The sequence below is a fragment of the Stigmatopora argus genome, chromosome 10, assembly GCF_051989625.1.
Source record: "Stigmatopora argus isolate UIUO_Sarg chromosome 10, RoL_Sarg_1.0, whole genome shotgun sequence".
Classification (NCBI taxonomy): domain Eukaryota; kingdom Metazoa; phylum Chordata; class Actinopteri; order Syngnathiformes; family Syngnathidae; genus Stigmatopora; species Stigmatopora argus.
In genome coordinates, this window is record NC_135396.1 from 38,973 (window position 1) to 58,761 (window position 19,789).

At 61.2% G+C, this 19,789-nt stretch overlaps 5 protein-coding genes across 18 annotated transcripts; 2 read left to right on the forward strand and 3 right to left on the reverse strand.

The window, feature by feature from the left end:
• Nucleotides 1-53: 53 nt before the first annotated feature.
• On the reverse strand, nt 54-1,852 carry spcs2 (signal peptidase complex subunit 2). Its single transcript, XM_077610587.1, has 5 exons — nt 1,506-1,852; nt 972-1,055; nt 749-909; nt 378-512; nt 54-271 (listed from the first exon to the last, which is right to left on the reverse strand). Exons 1-5 carry the CDS (start codon nt 1,545-1,547, stop codon nt 85-87), a joined length of 609 nt encoding a protein of 202 aa, XP_077466713.1. The 5' UTR covers nt 1,548-1,852; the 3' UTR covers nt 54-84.
• Nucleotides 1,853-2,542: 690 nt separating this feature from the next.
• rnf169 (ring finger protein 169) lies at nt 2,543-16,060 on the reverse strand. Of its 6 annotated transcripts, none has more exons than XR_013303473.1 (8): nt 13,979-16,060; nt 9,872-13,913; nt 5,937-7,814; nt 5,429-5,502; nt 5,251-5,313; nt 4,769-4,917; nt 3,355-4,664; nt 2,543-3,234 (listed from the first exon to the last, which is right to left on the reverse strand). XR_013303473.1 is itself a non-coding variant. In XM_077610578.1 (8 exons), the coding sequence occupies exons 3-8, from the start codon at nt 6,193-6,195 to the stop codon at nt 3,689-3,691; spliced, it is 1,452 nt and encodes a 483-aa protein (XP_077466704.1). In that variant the 5' UTR covers nt 6,196-7,814; nt 9,872-13,913; nt 13,979-16,060; the 3' UTR covers nt 2,543-3,688. The 6 variants fall into 6 exon arrangements, 5 of the variants coding, with proteins under 5 accessions (XP_077466704.1, XP_077466703.1, XP_077466701.1 ...); XM_077610578.1 differs by having other exon boundaries at nt 2,543-4,516; nt 4,586-4,664; XM_077610577.1 differs by having other exon boundaries at nt 2,543-4,664; nt 4,769-4,869; nt 5,251-5,310.
• On the forward strand, nt 6,303-8,118 carry lipt2 (lipoyl(octanoyl) transferase 2). Of its 3 annotated transcripts, XM_077610585.1 has the most exons (4): nt 6,308-6,641; nt 6,733-7,074; nt 7,184-7,310; nt 7,434-8,118. In XM_077610585.1, exons 2-4 carry the CDS (start codon nt 6,766-6,768, stop codon nt 7,652-7,654), a joined length of 657 nt encoding a protein of 218 aa, XP_077466711.1. In that variant the 5' UTR covers nt 6,308-6,641; nt 6,733-6,765; the 3' UTR covers nt 7,655-8,118. The 3 variants fall into 3 exon arrangements, with proteins under 3 accessions (XP_077466710.1, XP_077466709.1, XP_077466711.1); XM_077610584.1 differs by having other exon boundaries at nt 6,303-6,641; nt 6,764-7,074; nt 7,184-8,118; XM_077610583.1 differs by having other exon boundaries at nt 6,305-6,641; nt 7,184-8,118.
• Nucleotides 8,273-16,249, forward strand: dgkd (diacylglycerol kinase delta). 6 transcript variants are annotated; one of them, XM_077610568.1, is made up of 29 exons: nt 8,276-8,484; nt 10,291-10,401; nt 10,460-10,540; nt 10,692-10,796; nt 10,910-11,042; nt 11,135-11,241; nt 11,351-11,476; nt 11,554-11,656; nt 11,727-11,889; nt 11,976-12,084; nt 12,157-12,296; nt 12,356-12,428; nt 12,516-12,610; nt 12,678-12,777; nt 12,886-13,114; nt 13,195-13,567; nt 13,654-13,764; nt 13,841-13,937; nt 13,997-14,104; nt 14,242-14,355; nt 14,433-14,567; nt 14,651-14,805; nt 14,884-14,983; nt 15,058-15,153; nt 15,229-15,348; nt 15,437-15,566; nt 15,652-15,782; nt 15,907-16,012; nt 16,080-16,249. In XM_077610568.1, the coding sequence occupies exons 1-28, from the start codon at nt 8,368-8,370 to the stop codon at nt 15,994-15,996; spliced, it is 3,552 nt and encodes a 1,183-aa protein (XP_077466694.1). In that variant the 5' UTR covers nt 8,276-8,367; the 3' UTR covers nt 15,997-16,012; nt 16,080-16,249. The 6 variants fall into 6 exon arrangements, with proteins under 6 accessions (XP_077466691.1, XP_077466690.1, XP_077466689.1 ...); XM_077610567.1 differs by having other exon boundaries at nt 8,275-8,484; nt 12,678-13,114; XM_077610565.1 differs by having other exon boundaries at nt 8,273-8,484; nt 10,910-10,953; nt 11,043-11,241; ... (3 more) ...; nt 13,195-13,296; nt 13,363-13,567.
• rffl (ring finger and FYVE-like domain containing E3 ubiquitin protein ligase) lies at nt 16,218-19,661 on the reverse strand. 2 transcript variants are annotated; one of them, XM_077610579.1, is made up of 6 exons: nt 19,475-19,661; nt 18,357-18,568; nt 18,078-18,275; nt 17,035-17,316; nt 16,747-16,936; nt 16,218-16,641 (listed from the first exon to the last, which is right to left on the reverse strand). In XM_077610579.1, the coding sequence occupies exons 1-6, from the start codon at nt 19,644-19,646 to the stop codon at nt 16,460-16,462; spliced, it is 1,236 nt and encodes a 411-aa protein (XP_077466705.1). In that variant the 5' UTR covers nt 19,647-19,661; the 3' UTR covers nt 16,218-16,459. The 2 variants fall into 2 exon arrangements, with proteins under 2 accessions (XP_077466705.1, XP_077466707.1); XM_077610581.1 differs by lacking the exon at nt 19,475-19,661 and adding an exon at nt 18,943-19,092.
• Between the last annotated feature and the right edge of the window lie 128 nt (nt 19,662-19,789).

The window sequence follows — 19,789 nt, forward strand, 5'->3', positions numbered from 1 at the left end:
GGAACCCATTTGTCTTTGCGCCGAGAACGCGACAAAATGCGGCGGCAGCAGGGTACGGAATGGTCCCTTTTATTGAGGAGCACTTCATTTGTTTTTCTTGTGGACGGCCAGCGAGTCGTGAAGCTCCGACACGCACTTGTCGAAGCGATCTGCGGCCAGCGTCCCGTCGCGGTCGAAGAAGGCGGCCACCGACGAGGTGGCCTGGCTCTCGCGCCACGTCTTCAGCGCGCCGTCCCCAAAGGCCACCCGCAGCGTGTACTGGTCGTCAAACCTGCCGGGGGAGGGGAGGGGAGGGACAGGGCGTGGGCCATGGCGGGCGGCGAGGGACGCCGTGGGCCATGGCGGGCGGCGAGGGACGCCGTGGAACGCACGCTTACCGCTTCAGCGAGGACGAAAGCTGCCACACGTGATCGGGATCCATGCCGGCCGGGTCTTTCTGCAGCGCCATCAGGAAGATGTTCTTCTCCGTGTACGAGGTGTAGAGCGTCAGGAAGCCCATCATGACAAAGTACGTAGCGCCCGCCGTCAAGGAAGGCTAACCGGTTGCGGAAAGGTCCAACCGTTGGGCGACGGGCGCCGTCGGCCCGCCCGACGGCTCGCTCCACGGCTCGCCAAACGGGCCGAGGTGGCCAAAGTCCCCAAATAAAGAGAACCGAAAGCCAGCGCCCGACCTCTGGGGCCAGGGCCGGCAACGGGACGGCAACGGGCCGATTTTCCAAGCCCGCCGGGCTCGCTGGGACAAGGATATGAGATCACGCAGCAGGCCAGCACGGGCCTGGACTCGGGGAAGGGGTGCAGGTAGTCCCACACCAGCGCCACCATGGCAAAGACGCACGACACGGTGCAGATGAGCAGACGGCCGTCCACCAGAGCAAAGTTCTCCACGTAGCCGTACTTCTCCAGCAGCACCTGCGGTCAAAGCGCCCCGGTTCAGCGCCGGCGTCGTCGGCCCGCTCCCAGTGGATTCCCACCTGCTTGGCGGCGTCGTCCAGGGAGTTCTTGACAGCCGCGCCGTCCCATTTGTCGATCTTCACCGGCTTCTCGTCGATTCGCCACTGAAACGCAGTTGGGACGGCGTCAAACTCTTTCCGGCCCAAGTCGCTCGACTTCCGGGCGGCCATTTCGAAACGAGTGAGTTGGTCGTGTTGCCCAAATTGGGAACATTGGCTGGTAAACAGTGTTAAGTGGAAAACAACGGTCGGACGACGAAAGAGCGGAATATAATAGGCGTACCGGCATGCTAGAAAGATGCTATTTAAATCGCGTTTTTGGGGGGGGGGGGTTCTTAAACGTAAAGAGCGAAAAACAAAACTAGGTTTTCTGCATGTAACGAGAACTTTTAAATGAAATGGAGCCAAAGCGCGGACGACGTACATGACCGATTGAGACTACGTTAGCAAGGCGTTTGCTCAGCTGGTCGCCTGTCGGCTTGCTGGCGGTCGCTCGGCCGTTTGAACGACACAACTTTGCAAGGAAAGAGCAGAAAGGTCGGCGACACGTCTTACTTTTTCCAAGAGGCCACTCTTTCCGCTGCGTGAGGTCGCCATTTTGCAATGCCTAGAGCCGAGAGGCTGCTGCTACTGCTTCTTCGCCTCCTCCGGCGTGGGCTGAGACCAAACGTTGGGACACACCACCTCCCCCTGGTGGCGGTGAGCGCGAATCCGGCGCTCTCGTGAGCGAGGAGTTTAGCTAAGACGACGCTACGAGAACTGTATTTTGCATGCAAAGAAGCTTTGGGGTCATATTCAAGCGACGACAAGCTTCCTGTGAACTTCTGGCACACTGTGACAGTGGGTTCACGTAGCGTAAAAAGAGGAAAATGACTTAAATCTCGTAATATTACGACTTTTTTTTCTCCTCCCAACATTACTTGAATCACCTAACCATTACGAGAAGAGTCTGCTCACCCAGACTTAACGTTCATAAAAATTGAAGCCCGAAAAACCAAAGAGCTTCCGGTTCACTTGACATAAAAATAAGCAAGAAAATGACTTTAATCTCAGATTACAATTTGAATGTTGTTATAGTACAATATAAGATAATAAGTCCTATTTCAATTCTAACCTTGTAATAGTTCAATTTTAATCTCTTAATATTGAGATTTCTCTCTTGGATTGTTACGACGTATGACTTGTTGTAATTTCCCACGGCACACTGGTTGAGAACCACTGGCCTAAACAGTCTGTTTTCCACCTCACACCACAATCAAATAATCAGGATGGTTACCGAGCTTCTAAATGGTTGGCGGATGAGCCCATCGTTCGTAGAGGAGGGAGATTCTTTGGAAAAACAGACTGGTCGGGGGCCCTCAGGACCCAAACGACCAATCGCTCCTCAGGACCATTTCCACTCGGCATACGGGAACCATCGAGTTTCCGCCCCGTTGGGCGTGCTCGTCTGTATCGCTTCTCACTTGAAAAGCAATCCGACTCGACGGCGCAGGAATTCATTTCAAGGAGAGCATAAAATCCAATTCAATGTTGTTGTTTTTACCCCCAATTTTGGTGTTAGCAAATCATTCTTTGCGAGCCTGAGACAGTCATCATTAAACAAAACATTTTGTTTTATTGCAATATTGTTGTCGGCGATAGCGGACCGCGCTCCTATTTACGCCCGTATATCCGCTAGCCCGGGGGTCGGGAACCTTTTTGACGGAAAACAATTCACATTTTCAAATATTATTCCTTGAGAGCCATACTGAAAATTTGAAAGTATAAATATGTGAAAATGTGCACATTTTTTGTCATTTCACCATTTATAAAGAAAAAGTCTCAATTCTTTTGACAACATTTTTATGCTGTTGGTATGCAGAAGAGTCCAATGGAAGAAAAAATGATTAAAAAGGCTCTAGAGTTAATGTCAACACCAATAAATCGATGTGATGCTCCTATTGATGTGTACGGGGCTTGGTTCTCTCACCAGCAGTTTCCCTATTCTACCTCGCAGGTTAGCGGAGAGCCAGATGCACCAATTCAAAGAGCCACATAGGGCTCCCGAGCCATAGGTTCCATACCCCTGCGCTAGCTTCTTATGAATACCATCAACGGTGAAAATGTGCCGCCACGTGTCGCCATCCCTGGATCGGTCCGGGGGAGGAGCGACGTCATCGCCGTCTTTACGAGGGAGCCCCCGTCGGGACACCGTGGGACGAGTCGGACGAGTGCAAAGCGGCGGGAGGTTTCAAATTGTTCTCCCGACGCGTGAGACTCCATTGAGCCAATACATTTTGTTGAGCTGGAACAAATGGGGTAAAGTTCAACGGCCACATTTAATGATTTCGGCCACGGACGGGCAAAAAGACAAGGCCCCGCCCGGCGTCGTCATCGTTTCAACCTCTGTCCCAAATGGACCCACCTTACAAGATGGCCGACATCCTCTTTGGAGTAAAAGTCCATTAAAGCTGGCCAGTGTGGAGGAAACAAGCCCTTGGGTGAAGGGGGGCTCCCTCGTCGGGAGTCCCTTCAATCTTCTCAACGCGCACAAATTTCATTTGCGGCCAAAAAAGGCTTATTTTGGATTCCTTACACGACGAGAAAACAAGAGCACCGAGGTTGCGCCGGACCCAGACGGGGGGGGCCGGAGCCCCGCCCGTCGACAAAGTGGGCCCGCGCGCCTGGGCTAGCGCCACCGTGGAGAAGCCGGGGCTCCGGAGCGCCGTCCTTTGGCAAAGTGGTACCGGCCGCCTCGCCTAGCGCCGCCGGTCGATGCGGCGCGAGCGTCGGAGGCCCGGCCGTCGGCAGGAGCGCAGGAAGTACTTGACGGTGGCGGCGGGGGGTCCCTCGCGCCGCTCGAGTGGTCTCTGCGCGGGATCCCGTCTCCGCGCCACCGGCCCGGGCGGGCTCTTTCCCGCCGGGCGGCGCGGACGTGAGCCGGACCGGCCGGCGTACGGGGAGAAGGAGTGTCCGCGTCCCAGCAGGGCCCCCAGGCCGGGCCCCGGCTCCACTCGGGGAGAGGCGGCAAAAGTCAAGTCGCCGGCGTAGCGGGCGGCGGGCACGCGCATCTTGGGGCGGGGGGAGTCGGGCAGCTCAAAGATCAGCTTCCTCTTGTTGGAGGGCGGCACGGCGGCGCCGGCGGGCGGGGAGACCTCCCGAGGATCCGTGACGGGGCTGGTCAGCGTCCCCTTGGAGGCCACCTCCAGGCTCCGTCGGTCCAGCTGGATCTGGCGCCAGCGCCGCAGCGCGGCGGGGCCGGCCTCGTAGCTGGTGGGCCGGTTCAGGCGCCAGCTCAGGTTCCGGGGCGTGGACTTTACCAGCGCCGGCTCCAGCAGCCGCCCGTCCGCTAGCCGCTTGGGCGGCGTGCGGGGCGAGCACACGATGGGCTTGAAATGGTTGAGCTCCTCCGAGATGCTGTCGTTGCTCTCCGGGCTGACCGAGCGCTCGGCGCCGGCGCCGGCACCGCCGCCGCCGCCGCCGGGAGCCGAGGCCGAGCGGCTGTTCTCCGAGGACAGGAGGATCCCGGCCGCCGAGGCCGAGCGGCTGTTCTCCGAAGACAGGAGGATCCCGGCCGCCGAGCCCGCCTGCGGGGAGCGCCGCGGGCCGGTTACCCCGATGCTCGGTAGCGGGATGCCAAGTGGAGGGCGACGTACCGCGTCCGGCGGCGCCTGGGCCTTCTTGCGTCCTCTGTGATCGCCGGCCTCCGTGCAGCTGCGACTCCTTCGCCCCGCGCTGAGACAAAAAGACCGCGACGGCGGAGCGGACGTTACGCCGAGAGCGGCCCAGCGGACAGCCGACCCGGCGACGGCCGACCTCGCGACATGCCGACGACCTACCCGCCGACGGTCGCCGACGTCCGGCTCCTCCTCACGAAGGCGGAAAACCTCCCGAGGCGCGGCCACGCCGGCTCCTCGTTCTCCGAGTCAGACGGGACGCCCTGGAGCAAGGAAAAGCCGCGCGTCAATGGCCGGGCTCCCGCGTCCGCCTGGGAAAACACCCGGCAGATCTTTTAACGCCTTTCTCTCCGAGCAGATAAAAGCCGAACGTCCCTTTTGGAAAGGAGTGCCCGCGGTTTTGAAGGCAAACTATTCCACAAAAGCCTCCGTTCCCCAGCCATTATGCACGGACAGTTTAACAGACGATGTTTCTTCCCAAACAAGCGGTACTCGACGGCGATGAGGCGAAAGTGCTTTTAAGAGACCGGATGAAAATGCCCGGCCTGAAAACCCACAGCCAGTGTTTTAAGTGGAGTTTGATTGATTTAATAAAAGGGACAATAGCAGTACGAGTGAAAAGGCAAACGCCAGTGGGAACTTACCAACTCTTCCGCGCTCTTCTCCTCTTTGCGAGCGCTTCTTCTCCGCACGTCCTCCCGCTCCTGCTTTGGCCAAAGGGGAAACAGTTTTGGCTTTTCCCATTGGTGGGAAGGTGAAAAGGGTAAGGAAAAGGCGAGGCGATGCGAGGCGATGAGAGGCTCCCTTTTCTCCGGGGCTCACCTTGTGCTTGACGTTGGGACCCGCGGACGGCGCCTCGCTCCACTCGGGGAAAACACTTGGGCACACCAACAATTCTGATCCGGGCGCACACAAAAACACACGCACAGCTTTTTTTGTTTACATCTTTGTATGATTTTTTTTTTCAGAGGAGGGAACTCTTGCAGCCCATGGGTCAATTGCGACCCGGGGTTAGAGTGACCCAATATTTTGTGGCCTCCAAAGGGAGTTGGAGTGAGTGCTGCCAGCGCTAACCAGACCAGAACTTATTTAGCCATGGGGAACTCTAACCGTCATAACATGAACGAGTGCATTGAAGAATCTCTGATTGGAATAGTAAAAAGACCCTAAAAGAGCAAACGAGTCACTAAGGCCACCACGGGGCGTTTGAATGAAGAGTTCCTAACTCCTCCTCAGCAGAACGTCGAGGCACTCTTACTGCCGACAAGTGGCAAGATGGTGGAGAAACCCGAAAGCGGGAGGGTGCCGAGTCCTGTCATACGACACTCACCTGAACGACGGGCACCGTCGGGGTCGGGGTCCGTCGCCGTTATCGTCGTCGTCGTCGTCGTCGTCGTCGTCGCTGCCGCCTGGGATTGGGATTCGCCGACCGCGTCTCGCTCTGCCTCTCGGCTCCGGGAAGTGGAGACGGCCGACTCACGGGCGTCGTGGAGCAAGGTCACCGCGCTCCCGAGAGCCAGCGCGGAGTGGGAGACTTCGGCCGCCGACGCCTTTCCGGAGATTCGGCCAGTCTTGGCCGCGGCCGCCATCTTCCCTCCTGACTGCTAGCTCGTGTTGAAAACAAGCCAGCCCCGCCTCGCCCCGCCCAGCCCCGCCCCGCCGCACAACAACAAAAACAGAACGAGACCTTCACAATAAAAGCCCGTGGCCGTCATGTATCGTTGACGTTCGCATTGGACAGCCCACCGCAGCAGGGTTAGGGTTAACATCCGCTTCAGGTCAATACTACGTGGAGGAAGCACGTCCAAGTTTCGAAAAGATGGAAAGTTTTTCATGAAACTTCCAGGCAGCGCCTTACGTTTCCTTGGCGGCAGCAGTGCGCTTTTCGCCGGCTTTTTCGTCGAGACAAGAAGAAGAGAGAAGATGGCGGCGACCGTAGACCAACCCTAAGCCGATCTCCGACGGCGCCGTCGAGAGCGTATCAGTAGCGGACGCGGCCATCTTGCGTGGGTGACCTTCTCTGGCGGGACGTAAGGTGAGTGCTCTCCTACCTGACGGATTGATACGTCCAAACGCGGCCCACGGGTTGCTCTGCGTTTGTCCGACGTGGCTCCAATTGGCAAAAGGCGGTCGCGTCGGCCGCCGTGCTCTCGACAGACATGCGTCCGGCGACGGTGGAGGTGGTGCGCCTGGGCCTGCTGCCCTACGGCCAGGCGCTGCGGCTCCAGCGGACGTACGCCGAGCGCTGCCGGGCAGGGGGCGGGGCCTCCCATGCGCTGCTGCTGTGCCAGCATCCGCCCGTCTACACCACGGGCTTCCGGCAGAAGGGGCGGCCGCCACCGGGACTGGAGCGCCTGCGGGACCTGGGGGCGGAGGTCCACGCCGCCGACCGAGGAGGCCTGATCACCTTCCACGGGCCCGGGCAGTTGGTGTGCTACCCCGTCCTGCACCTGGCTTCATTCAAGAAGGTACGCAAAGCTCGACTCGGCGGGACCACGGCGGGACGGGACCACGGCGGGACGGGCCCCCGCCGGCCCTTTCCGCGGGCTTCAAGCTTTCTCGTCGTCACGCACGCAGAGCATTCGCTGGTACGTGTCGCAGCTGGAGCGGACCGTGGTGGCGGCGTGCGCCGGCTTGGGCGTGGAGGCGTCTGCCTCGCCTCACACGGGCGTTTGGGTGGGAGACCACAAGATTTGCGCCATCGGTAGGAAAACGCGGGCCTGCCGGGAGGCTGACCGGCATTGGACTGGCGCCGGCCGGACCGCCAGTCCTTTCCCCTTTTCTGGCTCTCCGGGCTCTGGACCGGGTCTTTGGCCTCTGCTTTCAGGGGTCCGTTGCTCCGGCTACGTGACGTGGCACGGTCTGGCGCTCAACTGCAACACGGAGCTGACGTGGTTCGACCACATCGTGCCTTGCGGCCTGGAAGGCAAGGGCGTGACCTCGCTCAGCGCCGAGCTGCGGCGGGACGTGGGCGTGGACGAGGCCACCCCGCACCTGCTCCACGCCTTCGCCCGCCACTTTGACTGCCGGCTGACCGGTGACAACTGACGCCGGCTCTTGGAAGTCGGAAGCGGCCGATGCTCGTTTCGCCCGTCCCATCGATGGCGGACGTGCCCGCGAGGGCGTTCCTCTCCTCTCTGCTGCGGTCGCCAAACCGACTCGCGCGAGTCACGTTTGTTGGCCGTCGTCGTCCAAAGGTTCGCCAGTCCTTCAATAAAGAGGAAGTTAGGGTTGAGTGAGAGAGAGACAGAAAGTGTGCATCCATAAGAGCTATGGAGGGGTAACATCTCAGACGGCCTACAAGATGGGGCCTTGAATAGAACTCAAAAGCAAGTAGAAGGAAAAGATTTCAAAGCGTAATCTTGCGGGCGGGAGGGAGGGAGGGCCCTCGAGGGTTTTGGTGTTTGAATTGTGGGTGTGCCCGCAAGGCAAAAATTTGAGATGGCCCGTCTTGGCTCGGCTGAGGGACATTACTGATACTATTTGAAATAAAAAGCAATTGGTGGAAGGTACGTTGACATCCCCTGCTTTTTCGTGACCTCCCCCAACGTGTGAGTTAGTGGTCCTAGAGCCGTGTAGCCCCAAACGGCATGAAGCGCTTCGTCCAGCAGAGGTCAGCAACGCGACATCTCCGGCGTGTTGCCCCCACCCCCGTCCCACCGTCCCTCCGTCCCTCTTCGCACCCCCACCCCCCAGCCCTCTCTCCTCGGCGGCGGGCGGCCCGGGTAGTCGGATGCGGCCCCCTCCGAAGAAAAGAAAGGATGGCGGAAGGACCGGCGGACTGTTTGGAGTCTTCAGACAGCGAACCGGAGCAGGAACCGGGCACGCCGCAAAAACTCATCCGAAAAGTGTCCACTTCCGGTCAGATTCGCAGCAAGGTGAGAGCCGCGAGATGTGCGAACCGACCGGCTCGCTTCTCATGCAACTCGAACGTCTCGCTCGTCGAACGGCGCCGGCACGCAACTCGCAACTCGACGGGTCGCGCGCGCAGACGCGCGTGCGCCTCGTTCGACGTCAGGCGCTGCGCGTGGAGTAAATCTAATACGTCGTGTTGGCGTTCCGAGCACACTCCCCTCTTTTCCTCACGTAGCCAACGGGTTAGGCTTGCTGGAAATGGCGGATGGTCCACCATCGGACGCGAGCGACGACGTGCAAAGTGAACGCGATCGCTCGATGGAGTCGCAAATGCGGCTGTTCTGACTTCCGATGTGCGCGACGACAACTTGCCAGATGTTAGCCTACGGGACAGTCGGGGAGCCTTCCTTCCCAACTCCTTTGAATGAGTTGGTAGCAGTCCAATCAAAAGCCACGAATCAATGTCATTTCCGGACCCCGCGGGAAGCGAAATGGCGAGTCGAGGCTCAACTTTTCTTTCGCCCTTTGCAGTCTTGGGTTGGTGGTCGGCTGCCTAGCCTAGCCTAGCCCGGGCTAGACTAGCCTAGCCTGGCCTAGGCTAGCCTTGCCTAGCCTAGCCTAGCCTAGCCGGCAACTCTCCTCACTCAAACCAACATTGCTTTAAGTTGGGAAGAGATGAAGAGTTGGACTCGGCCTTGGCTACACCACTTAGAAGGGGACGAAGCCCGTGAACAGACATTGACTGGCTACAGCCCAGGCGGGCGATACAACCCAATAGTCAGCACATCCTTCCTTAGCTCCCAAGTCAAAGCACACTGCAAACCACCTCACACAGATGAAAGCGTGGGAACAAACTATATTTAGGCCCGAGGAGCCTTCAGACAGACATTTGATGCCTGCTGCGTCCAAACGAGATAACACTTATAACAAACAAAAACACTTATTGCTGAATATTACCCACGCAAGAAGCTTCAATGTGGCCTGCATTCTGTCACACTTCATCTTTTTCACCATTTAGTTTAACCTAAACAAACTTTTATTTAAAAAAAAAATCCACATGATAAATTAGCCTATATTGTCATTTTTTTTCTGCCAAACCTGCTTTAGTAGCGTACGGGTGTACTTGGGGTCGGACTCGAACCTGGACGTGTGGCACGTGATCAATCGCTGCGGGGCCTCCCGGGGGAAATGGACCGGACATCTATTGCCGTCGATGGCGGCCAATAAGTTCTATTTAAAAAGAGGACGTTTTGTTTGACCCGATCCCAATCCTCTATGCCGGGACCGGAGTTGGAGACCCCTTGTTACGGGCGTGGGCAGAGGGCCCCGAAGCAGGCAAACGCACGCAAGCTGCACGTGGAGCTTTCTGTTTATTTGGAGTGTTAGTTGTGTAGGATCAGGCAAAGGTACCTGCCAGGGGAGAAGCGTAGTGGAGTCGTCTTCCGTAGCGTGTACGTCGATAGCCGAGAGCTCCGGGTGGCTTAAATAGCTTCCTGGTGACTGATGAGCCGCACCTGCCGTAGCCCAGCCCTTCCCACTAGGTGCTGGACCTGTCATTTGCTGACAGGAGCAACCAACCAGCTGTCTGGTCCTGGGCCCGAAAGCCCCGCTCTTTTCGACCAATCAAATCATCCCCATTGGATGTTTCTTTGAAACGGATGGCCGTCGCCAAATTCCACTTGGACCGGATCCGAGTTAAGTCGCTTGGGTTTCGTGGTCGGCGGCGAGCCAAAGTTAGCGTTTTCCCGTCGTGGCCGGCGGCGGCGGGCGGTCGGTCTCTTTTGCCGGTTTTGCTTGTTTTTGACACGGCGCGTCGTGTTCCGCTTCAGACGGTGTTGAAGGAAGGAGACTTGATGAAGCAGACCAGTTCCTTCCAGCGATGGAAGAGGAGATACTTCAAACTCAGGGGCCGCACGCTGTACTACGCGCAGACCGCCAAGGTGAGCGCCGGCGCCCCACGGGACCCCGGCGTCCTCTCATTTGCGCCCGTTCCTCCAGTCCGTCATCTTCGACGAAGTGGACTTGACGGACGCCAGCGTGGCCGAGTCCAGCACCAAGAACGTCAACAACAGCTTCACGGTGAGACCGGCCCCTCGGTCGTCCCTTTCGAACGGCGTTCGGACCAGAGCGCCGGCCGCCGGCGATCCGTCGGAACGGGGAAAAAGTCCCGCGGGGAGAAGGCCTGGTCCGTCCAAAGCCTCGCCCTGACGTTGGCCTTGTGCGCGCGTAGGTGATCACCCCGTGCCGGCGTCTCATCTTGTGCGCCGACAACCGCAAGGAGATGGAGGAGTGGATCTTGGCCTTGCGGAGCGTTCGGAACCGTCAGAACTACGAGGTGACAGAGTCCGCTCCGGCAGAATGGAGGACGGCGAGCCGAGTTCATAAGCGCTAGGGGGGGCGGTGGCCAAAGTCTTCTCCGTCCGTCGATGGCTTTCTCGTGCGTTGCAGGCGACGCAGTACAGCGTGGAGCACTTCAGCGGGATGCACAACTGGTACGCGTGTTCGCACGCGCGTCCCACTTACTGCAACGTGTGCCGGGAGGCTTTGTCGGGGGTCACCTCGCATGGACTCTCCTGTGAAGGTCTGGCGCCCGCCCGTCCGTCCGTCCGTCCTCCGGACCGCCTCTCCTTGCCGCGCCCCCCGCTCAGTCCGCCGGCCCGCGTCTGTGCGTAGTGTGTAAATTCAAGGCTCACAAGCGCTGCGCCGTTCGAGCCACCAACAATTGCAAATGGACCACGCTGGCCTCCATCGGGAAGGACATCATTGAGGACGAGGACGGGGTGAATGTCGCCACCGGGAACGTGGGGCGGACATGGCGGGGGGAGGGCGGCCCCCAACGCCGATCCGCCCGCCCGCATGCGCCCTCTTGACGTCCGGGTCCGTCTTCAGGTGTGGATGCCTCACCAATGGCTGGAGGGGAACCTGCCCGTGTCGGCCAAGTGCTCCGCCTGCGACAAGACGTGCGGGAGCGTCTTGCGGCTGCAGGACTGGCGCTGTCTGTGGTGTAAAGCCATGGTGAGGAAAGACCAAGGGGAGGGCTGGGGGCTATTTTCCGCGGACCGCGCCCGCTAGCCCCGCCTACCGCCCTTCAGGTTCACTCGGGTTGTCGGGAGCAGCTGTCCGCCAAGTGCCCGCTGGGCCAGTGCAAAGTGTCGGTCATCCCGCCCACGGCGCTCAACAGCATCGACTCCGACGGTGAGGACCACTCGCCGCCCTCCCGCGGTGCGGTGGGACACTCCGGCCTGACGGAATCCGCGTCCGTCAGGCTTCTGGAAGGCGTCGTGTCCTCCGTCCTGCACCAGTCCCCTGCTGGTCTTCGTCAACTCCAAGAGCGGCGACAACCAGGGGGTCAAGTTCCTGCGTCGCTTCAAGCAGCTGCTCAACCCCGCCCAGGTTTTCGACCTGATGAACGGAGGACCCCACCTGGGGTGAGACCGGGGAGGAGGAGGGGGGGAGGCTTCCTCCGACCTCCGTTTCCGGCGCAGCTCCCTCACCCCCGGGTCTCTCTGGCCAGGCTTCGTCTCTTTCAAAAGTTCGATACCTTCCGCATTCTGGTGTGCGGGGGGGACGGCAGCGTGGGATGGGTCCTGTCCGAGATCGATGCGCTGACGCTTCACAAACAGGTGGCCCCGGGTTGTCCGCCGGTCCGTTTGTCCGTCACGCGCGGTGACCGACCGGCCGGCTTTTGCGTTCAGTGCCAGCTGGGGGTTCTGCCTCTGGGGACCGGCAACGACCTGGCCCGCGTCCTGGGCTGGGGCTCGGCCTGCGACGACGACGCCCAGCTGCCTCAGATTCTGGAGAAACTGGAGCGGGCCAGCACCAAGATGTTGGACAGGTGAGCCCGCCGGGGGGGGAGGGGCGCTTTTGCACCGAGCGAGCGGCCCACGTCCGCAGGTGGAGCATCATGGTGTACGAGAGCAAGTTTCCGCGGCGGCGCTCGGCTTCCGACTGCGCCGAAGACTTGGAGGTGAGAGAGCCGGCGCTCTTTTCTTTCCTCGGGCTTCTCGTAGCGTCCCTCTCGATGCCCCCCTTCCTTCCTTCCTTCCTTCCGCAGGTGCGTCAGATCCTCACCTACGAAGATTCGGTGGCCGTTCACCTGACCGAGATCCTCACGTCGGACCAGCACTCGGTGGTCATTTCCTCCGCCAAGTAGGGCCGCTTCGCCGTCTGTCGCTTTCGGGCGTGCGGTCTGAACGAGAGCCCTCGGCCGGCGCAGGGTTCTGTGCGAGACGGTCAAGGACTTTGTGGCGCGGGTGGGCAAGGCCTACGAGAACAACGCCGAGCCTTCCCACCAATCGGACGTCATGGCCAAAAAGGTGAGCCGCGGGCGGGGAGCCTCTCGCTTGGCTTGGCCCGGTCTCGTCCGGTCTGGTCCGGCCTCGCCGGCGCGCCCCGTCCCTGACCCGCCACCTGCCCGGACGCAGTGCGGCCTCCTGAAGGAGAAGTTGGACCTGCTCCTGCGGACCCTGACCGAGGAGTCGGAGGCGTCGTCCCCTCTGGCGGCCGAGGAGGACGGGGGCCCCCTGGCCTTCGTGCTGCCCCTGTTGTGCACGGCCCCCGACCCGCCCGTCTTCAAACCTCGCGAGCAGCTCATGCTTCGGGCCAACAGCCTGAAAAAGGTCATCCGGCAGATCATCGAGCACGCCGAGAAAGGTGGGAGCGCCGGCGAGGGTCCGAAACGAGGGCCAGTCTTGGCGGCATCGCCGACGTTGTCCTTCCGCTCGTGCTGGCAGCCGTGGACGAACAGAACGCTCAGACGGCGGCCGTCTTTTCTCCGGGGCCGGCGGACAACGACGACGACAAGACGGCGGAGGGCAGACGGAGCGCCACTCTCGGTGAGTTCCGGCCAGCTCTTCGTCGCCCGCCGGATGGCCGTTTTGGAATCCTTGGATTGTTTGCAGGCAACAAGACAAACGTTAGCAGTGGCGGCGGCCTACCTCTAAGCAACTCGGCGCCGCTTGCGGGAAGCGGGGCCCCCTCGCCGAGCGGAAACGTCCCGTATCCGTCCACGGGTCCGAGCGGCGCCACGTCGCCAACCGGCGCTTCGGCCGTCGACCGACCGCTCCCGGAGGCCGAGGCTTTTGCGGGACGCGAGCCCCAGATCACGTGAGCGCCGCGGCCGCCGGCGGGGCTCGGGGAGGGGCGGGAACCGGGGCGACCGGCCACCCAGCGTTGTCTCCGTCCGCTCGCAGCACGCGCTACACGGAGAAGTGCGTGATGAACAACTACTTTGGCATCGGTCTGGACGCCAAGATTTCTTTGGACTTCAACAACAAGCGAGACGAGCATCCGGAGAAGTGCCGGTACGTGGGCCGGCCGACCGTCCGCCCGCCGTCTTTGCGCGGAGTCGCTGAGCGCTGGCTGCCGTGCGCCACGCAGGAGTCGCACCAAGAACATGATGTGGTACGGTGTTCTGGGAACCAAAGAGTTGCTGCACAGGACCTACAAGAACCTAGAACAGCGAGTTCTGCTGGAGGTGAGAAGCCCCACCCCCTCGGCCTTCGGCGGGCGCCTGACCTTCCGTATGTGGCGCAGTGCGACGGGCGACCCATCCCGCTCCCCAGCCTGCAGGGCATCGCCGTCTTGAACATCCCCAGTTACGCCGGAGGAACCAACTTTTGGGGGGGGACCAAAGAAGACGACGTGAGAAGCCGTCCGTCTCCCCGCCGGCGACCTCTGGCTCCATGTGCCCTCTATATCTCTCCTTTTCTCCCTCTCTCTGTCTCTCTCTCTCTCTCTCTCTCTCTCCCCCTCTCAATCACTCGCTTTCTTTCTGGCAGACTTTCGCCGCCCCGTCTTTCGACGACAAGATACTGGAAGTGGTGGCCGTGTTCGGCAGCATGCAGATGGCCGTGTCGCGAGTCATCAACCTTCAACACCACCGCATCGCCCAGGTAGCCGCGGCCGAGGCGGCGGGTGGGCCGGGGGGGGCGGCACCGTTTGACCCGGCTCTTCTGGCGCCGGCCGGCAGTGCCGCACGGTGAAGATCGCCATCCTGGGGGACGAGGGCGTCCCGGTCCAGGTGGACGGCGAGGCCTGGATTCAACCTCCGGGCTACATCAAGATTCTCCACAAGAACCGCAGCCAGACGCTGACCAGGGACCGCGTGAGTCGTCGGAGCGCAGCGCGGCGGGGCCCGGTCCGGTCTCGCCGCGCCGCTGGCCCAGCCTCTTTTTGCGTGCCGGCTAGGCCTTCGAGAGCACGCTCAAGTCGTGGGAGGACAAACAAAAGTGCGAATTCTCTCCGGCCTGGGCGGGCCAGTCGTCCCATCACGAGACGGTCTCCGAGGAGGAGGCGGCGCCGGTGCGGGAATTTGCGCGGGCCGCCGGGCTCCTCATCGGCAGGTGAGCTGGTGGCTGGCGAGCTCTCCATCCGTACCTGACCCGCTAACCCTCTTGGCGCCCACGTGCTTGGCTTTCTAGCATTTGCCAGCTGGCCCGGAGTCACCGTGGCGTGGAACAAGAGCTGGCTCACGCCGTCAATGCCAGCTCCAAGTCCCTGGACCCGCTCTACGCCGCGGGGGTAGGAAAATGCCGCCGCCGCGCTGCCGCGCCGCCGTGTCCGAACGACGCGGGGACGGGCTTTCTGCCACTCAGGCGTTGTTGAGCTGCGGCACGGTGGCCCTGGCGGCCAAGGACGTCAAAGCCTTGCTGAGCGAGACGGAGCTCCTCCTGGCGGGGAAAATGGCCACGGTGAGCCGGGCCCAGCCTCGCTCGGTCCCGCTCGGAAGAGGTGCCACGCTGACTCGGCCCGCGTCTATTTGGCAGGTCTTGGACGCGGGACAACAGGAGCAGCTCAACTGCGCGCTGAGCGCCGTGCGCCAGCGCCTGAGCGCCCTGGCCGACGCTCCCCGCTGGAACGCCGCCTTCAAGCCGGCCGATCAGCAGGTGGGCCAAATAGGATCGGTCGGTCGGACGGGCCGTCCGTCCGTCCGTCCCCGCCTAGCTGACGCGACAGTCGCTCGCTTGCGCGCAGGAAGCCAAAGCCGGTCGCAGTGGCAGCAGCAGCGGAGGCGGTGGCGGCGGCAAATTTCGCCTGGTCCCCAAGTTTAAAAAGGACAAAAACAACAAAGTGAAAGAGAGTCGCGGCTCGCTGGCGCTGCCCGGTAAGCTTTCTGTGGCTTTTGGTGCCCGGCCGCACACGCACTGGGCACTGGGCACTGGAGCCGTCCGTCTACGCTCTCTCATCAGTTCAACAGTGGGGCACGGACGAGGTGGGGGCCTGGCTGGACTTCCTGTGCCTGTCCGAGTACAAAGACGTCTTTGGCCGACACGACGTGAGAGGGAGCGAACTGCTGCACCTGGAGAGGCGGGACCTCAAGGTGAGGTCCCGACGGACCAAACCGTCCGTCCGACCGCCGCCCGTCGTGAACCCTAACCTTTTCTTTCTTTCTTTCTTTCCTTCTTCCTTCCTTCCTTTATTCATTCCTTCCTTGGCGCCCGCAGGACCTCGGCGTCAGCAAGGTGGGCCACGTCAAGCGGATACTTCAGGGCATCCGCGAGCTGAGCCGAAACAGCAGCGCCAGCGAGGCCTGAGCCCCGCCTCCCGCGCGTAAGCTCCGCCCCTCCGCGTCCAGGCTAACGGGCTTTAACCTCAATGGCCATTTTTTTCCCCCCAGCGAGCGGAAAACCCCGAGCCCGGCCGGCTCCTTCTTCGGCCACGCCCGCTTGGCCGGCGCGGCGGTCCGGCGGTGGTGGCGCTCGCTCACCCGCTCGCTCGTCGGGCCACAAAAGTTCCCAAAAATGTCAGGAAACGCTTTGTATGATTAAAATCTCTTTGTTACCTTTCCATTTTGCTCACGTGAAAGTGGTGTCCCGGTCGGTCTGCTCCGGACAAAACCAAAAGACATTTTGTCCAAAGGCGCCTTGTGTTTTGTTCCGGCGCGCACGCAAACGCCACCTCCTGGGCGGAGTGGCGCCGGCTTTGGTCCGGGTGCGCCAGGTGGTCCCGGGGGGAGCTCAGAGTTTGCCAAAGGAAAGGGCGCTCGGGCCCCCCGCGTCAGGATCTGAAGACGTGGACGGCCCTGATGACAAACTGGCGGCAGATGGGACACTCGTTCATGCGTTTGCCGCACTTGGTGCAGGTGACCATGTGACCGCACTCCAGCAGCACGCAGTCCACGGCGGCGTCCATGCAGATGCGACAGAGGTCGTCGGTCCCGCCTCCTCCGTCGCGTTCCTCTGGAGGGAGACGGACGGAGACCTTGAAGTGGGTGGGAGCGGGCGGGCGGGCGAGTGGCCCATCTGGCGAGCCGCCCCGCCCGCTGGCCGGGGAAAAAGACCCACCTTGGACGGCGTGGCGGTCGCGGTAGAGGCGCAGGGCCCTCTCGGTCAGCTCCCGCTTTTCGCAGCAACCTTTGTAGTTGACAAAGTTGCGGGCCAGAATTTCCTTCAGCTGCCGCACGCTCAGCTCCTCCACGCCGTCCTCGCCGCTCAAGTCGGATAGCGACGCCCTGCGGCCCGCCGCGTCCTGGCCCTGAAAAAAAAAAGGACAGCCGGAGGGAGCGGAACATTCGGATGGCGTCCGAGGGAAAAGACCAGGCGAGCGTAGCCGCCGCTTCCGTAACGCCCTACCCGATCCGGCTCGGCGACGTCCGGCTCGGGGGGGCTTTGGGGAGCGTCGGCTCCGGAGGTCCGGTCGGGGAGGTCCGCGTCGGGGAGGTCCACGTCGCGGAGGTCCACATCGGGGAAGTCCGTGTCGGGGAGGTCCGCGTCGGGGAGGTCCGCGTCGGGGAGGTCCGCGTCGGGGAGGTCCGCGTTGGGGACGGCGGCCGCCCACGGGGTCGGCTCGGGCCGGCGCTCGGGGGATTCGGACGGAGACGTTTGCTGGCTCAGGATCAGTTCTACCAGCTCCTCCTGCGCGACGGCGCCGCCGGCCGAGAGTCACCAAAGGCAAAGAACGGAGCCAGTCAAAAAAAAAAAAGGAGCCCATTCCAGGGCTGGCCAAACTATTCCACCGTGGACCGCCCGCAGTGGGTGCGAGGGTGCAGCTATTCGTTCCAAGCCATAAAGAACACAGCTCCTTTTTAACCAAGGTGGTGTCCTACAAGTTGAATCAGTGGATTGCGGTCAGGTGCCGCTTGTTTCAGCACAACCAACCCCCATTGCTTCAACACTGTGTGAGCTGGAACAAAAAGCCGCCTCCACTCACGGCGGGGCTTTGGAAAGCCCACCCCCGGCCTGGTGTAAAGTGTCAAAGCCAGTCCAAGACTTTTTTGGACCCATTCAAAACATGGGCAACCAAAGCGCCTTGGTGAAAATGAAGCATTGGACACATGTAGACGTGGCATCTGATTGGACTAGGCCTTCATTGAACAGGAGTGGGCAAACTCTTCCACTGTGCGGCCTTTGCTTTCAACCACTAAAGAGGAGAAAGCTTCCCTATCCTTTGCACAAATGTTGTATCTTGCAATCAGTGGATTGCAGTCAGGTGCTTCTTGTTGGAGCACAACCCCATACCTGTCAACCTCTGCCGATAACTGCCCTTATAAATGATTATGATTCCCCTTACAAACCCCCCAAAAAACCTTACAAACACCGTACGAGTCGTACGGTGTTTGTAAGGCACACGGCGCTCGCCGGCCCGCTTTGGACGTAGAGTCCGGTCTCGGTCTGACCTTTTCGCGGCACAGGTGCGTGGCCACGCGGTGCAGGTGCAGGTAGTCGCGCAGCTCCTTGACTTTCAGCTTCATCAGCTCGGCCCGTTGCAGCAGGTTGCCGTGGAAGCGCCGACAGGTGTGACACAGGCGGGGCCGGGGGTCCGAGCGGGCCGAGCAGCCGTTGCAGTAGTTCTCCTTGCAGTCCGCGCACACGCGCTGACCCCGGCCGGCGGAGGAACGTTAGCGGAGGAACATTAGCGTGACTCCCCTGGCCCTAGCCCCACCCCCGTCCTTTACCTCGGCGGCGGGCGCGTCCAAGTGTCGCCCGCAAGCTCTGCAGGCCGTCCGTCGCTCGGGGGGCGGAGTCGGGCGTTCGCCGAAGGCCGAGTTGGCGTAGGAGCGAGGCCGGGTGGGATCCGAGCCCTCCGCCGGCTGCAGGCACAGCCAGTCGCAGCACGACGCCCACATTTCCCAAGGTGCGGGTAATTCCGGGCACCGCGCCGCGGCTCCTGCCAAATGAAGGGAAGGAAAGAAAGAAAGAAAAAAACATTTGTTTTACGAGAGCCGCTGGGATTTTAGCCGACGCCGAACGAAGGTCCGTCGTGGGGAAAACTTTTCAAGTAGTCGTCCGAGTCCACGTCGGGGCGAACGGAACGGGCCCGCTCGGACGGAGGTCGACGCTGACGGGAAGAGACTTTTCCGTCCGCGAGCCGAACTCGTCCGACCAGTCGCGAATCCACGACGGACGCGTTTTTCTCGTTGGGCCCGACGAGTGACAAATCGGCGGCGATGGCGGTCGTCGCGCAAATATGTAGGGCCACGGCCACCGTCAATTGTCAAGCGGGGGTGAGGGGACGCGGGTATTGGACTTGGACTTGTTCACCTTGCCCGCAGACGGAGGGCGCCAAAGTGGAGATGACGCAAAGAAGCCGATGTCGTCGTCGTCGTCGTCGTCGTCGCTCGCCCTTTCCCGTCGTTAATGCCACCTTCGTCGGCCGAGTGGAACGCAAGGCAAGACGGCCAACTTCGCCGCCTCGTCAACTTGCTCGCGTCTCGTCTCATCTCATCTCGTCCTCCCAACTTTGCACTTGTGCCCGCCCGCCCGTCACACTTTGCCTTCGAAGCTTTCGAGGCCAGACACACGCCAAGATGTCGACGGGAGCGACATCGGACGAGCGCGACTCTCAGCCTTCTTTTCTCTTCCTCAACTTTGATCTCAAACGGAGGACTTTGACGCGCCGCCGAAGCTAAGCTAACGAAGCTAGCGCCGTGCTGTCGCCGCTTTTGAGCAGCAGAGCGAGCGGAAAGTTTGAAAGACGCCTCCGGCGGGCGGGCGACGGACGAAGAGAAGAGAAGGCAAGTCTCGGAGACGCCAAAAGAAGAGGCAAAGCCTGGCCTGGGTGCTTCCGGCTCACCTGTTGCTGCTCCCTCGGCCGTCTGCCTGTTGCCTGTTTGGCTGGAAGGCGGGCACAACTGTCGGCCAGCCGGCCGGGCGAGCGAGCGGGCGGGGAGGGGGCGTGGCGTAGGGAGATGGCCGCCCCGCCGTTCGTTGGCTCGCTCGCTCGCCCGCCAGCACGCCCGAGTCATGTCGTCATCATCATCAGGTAGTCGACAGACGTCACGGGCCGGGCGCGCAGGTGATCCGGCGGCGCCAGACGTAGTCAACGCCCCCAAAAGCATCAAAATGGATCACTTTCAATCGAATTCATTCGGAGAAGGATCTCTCTCGG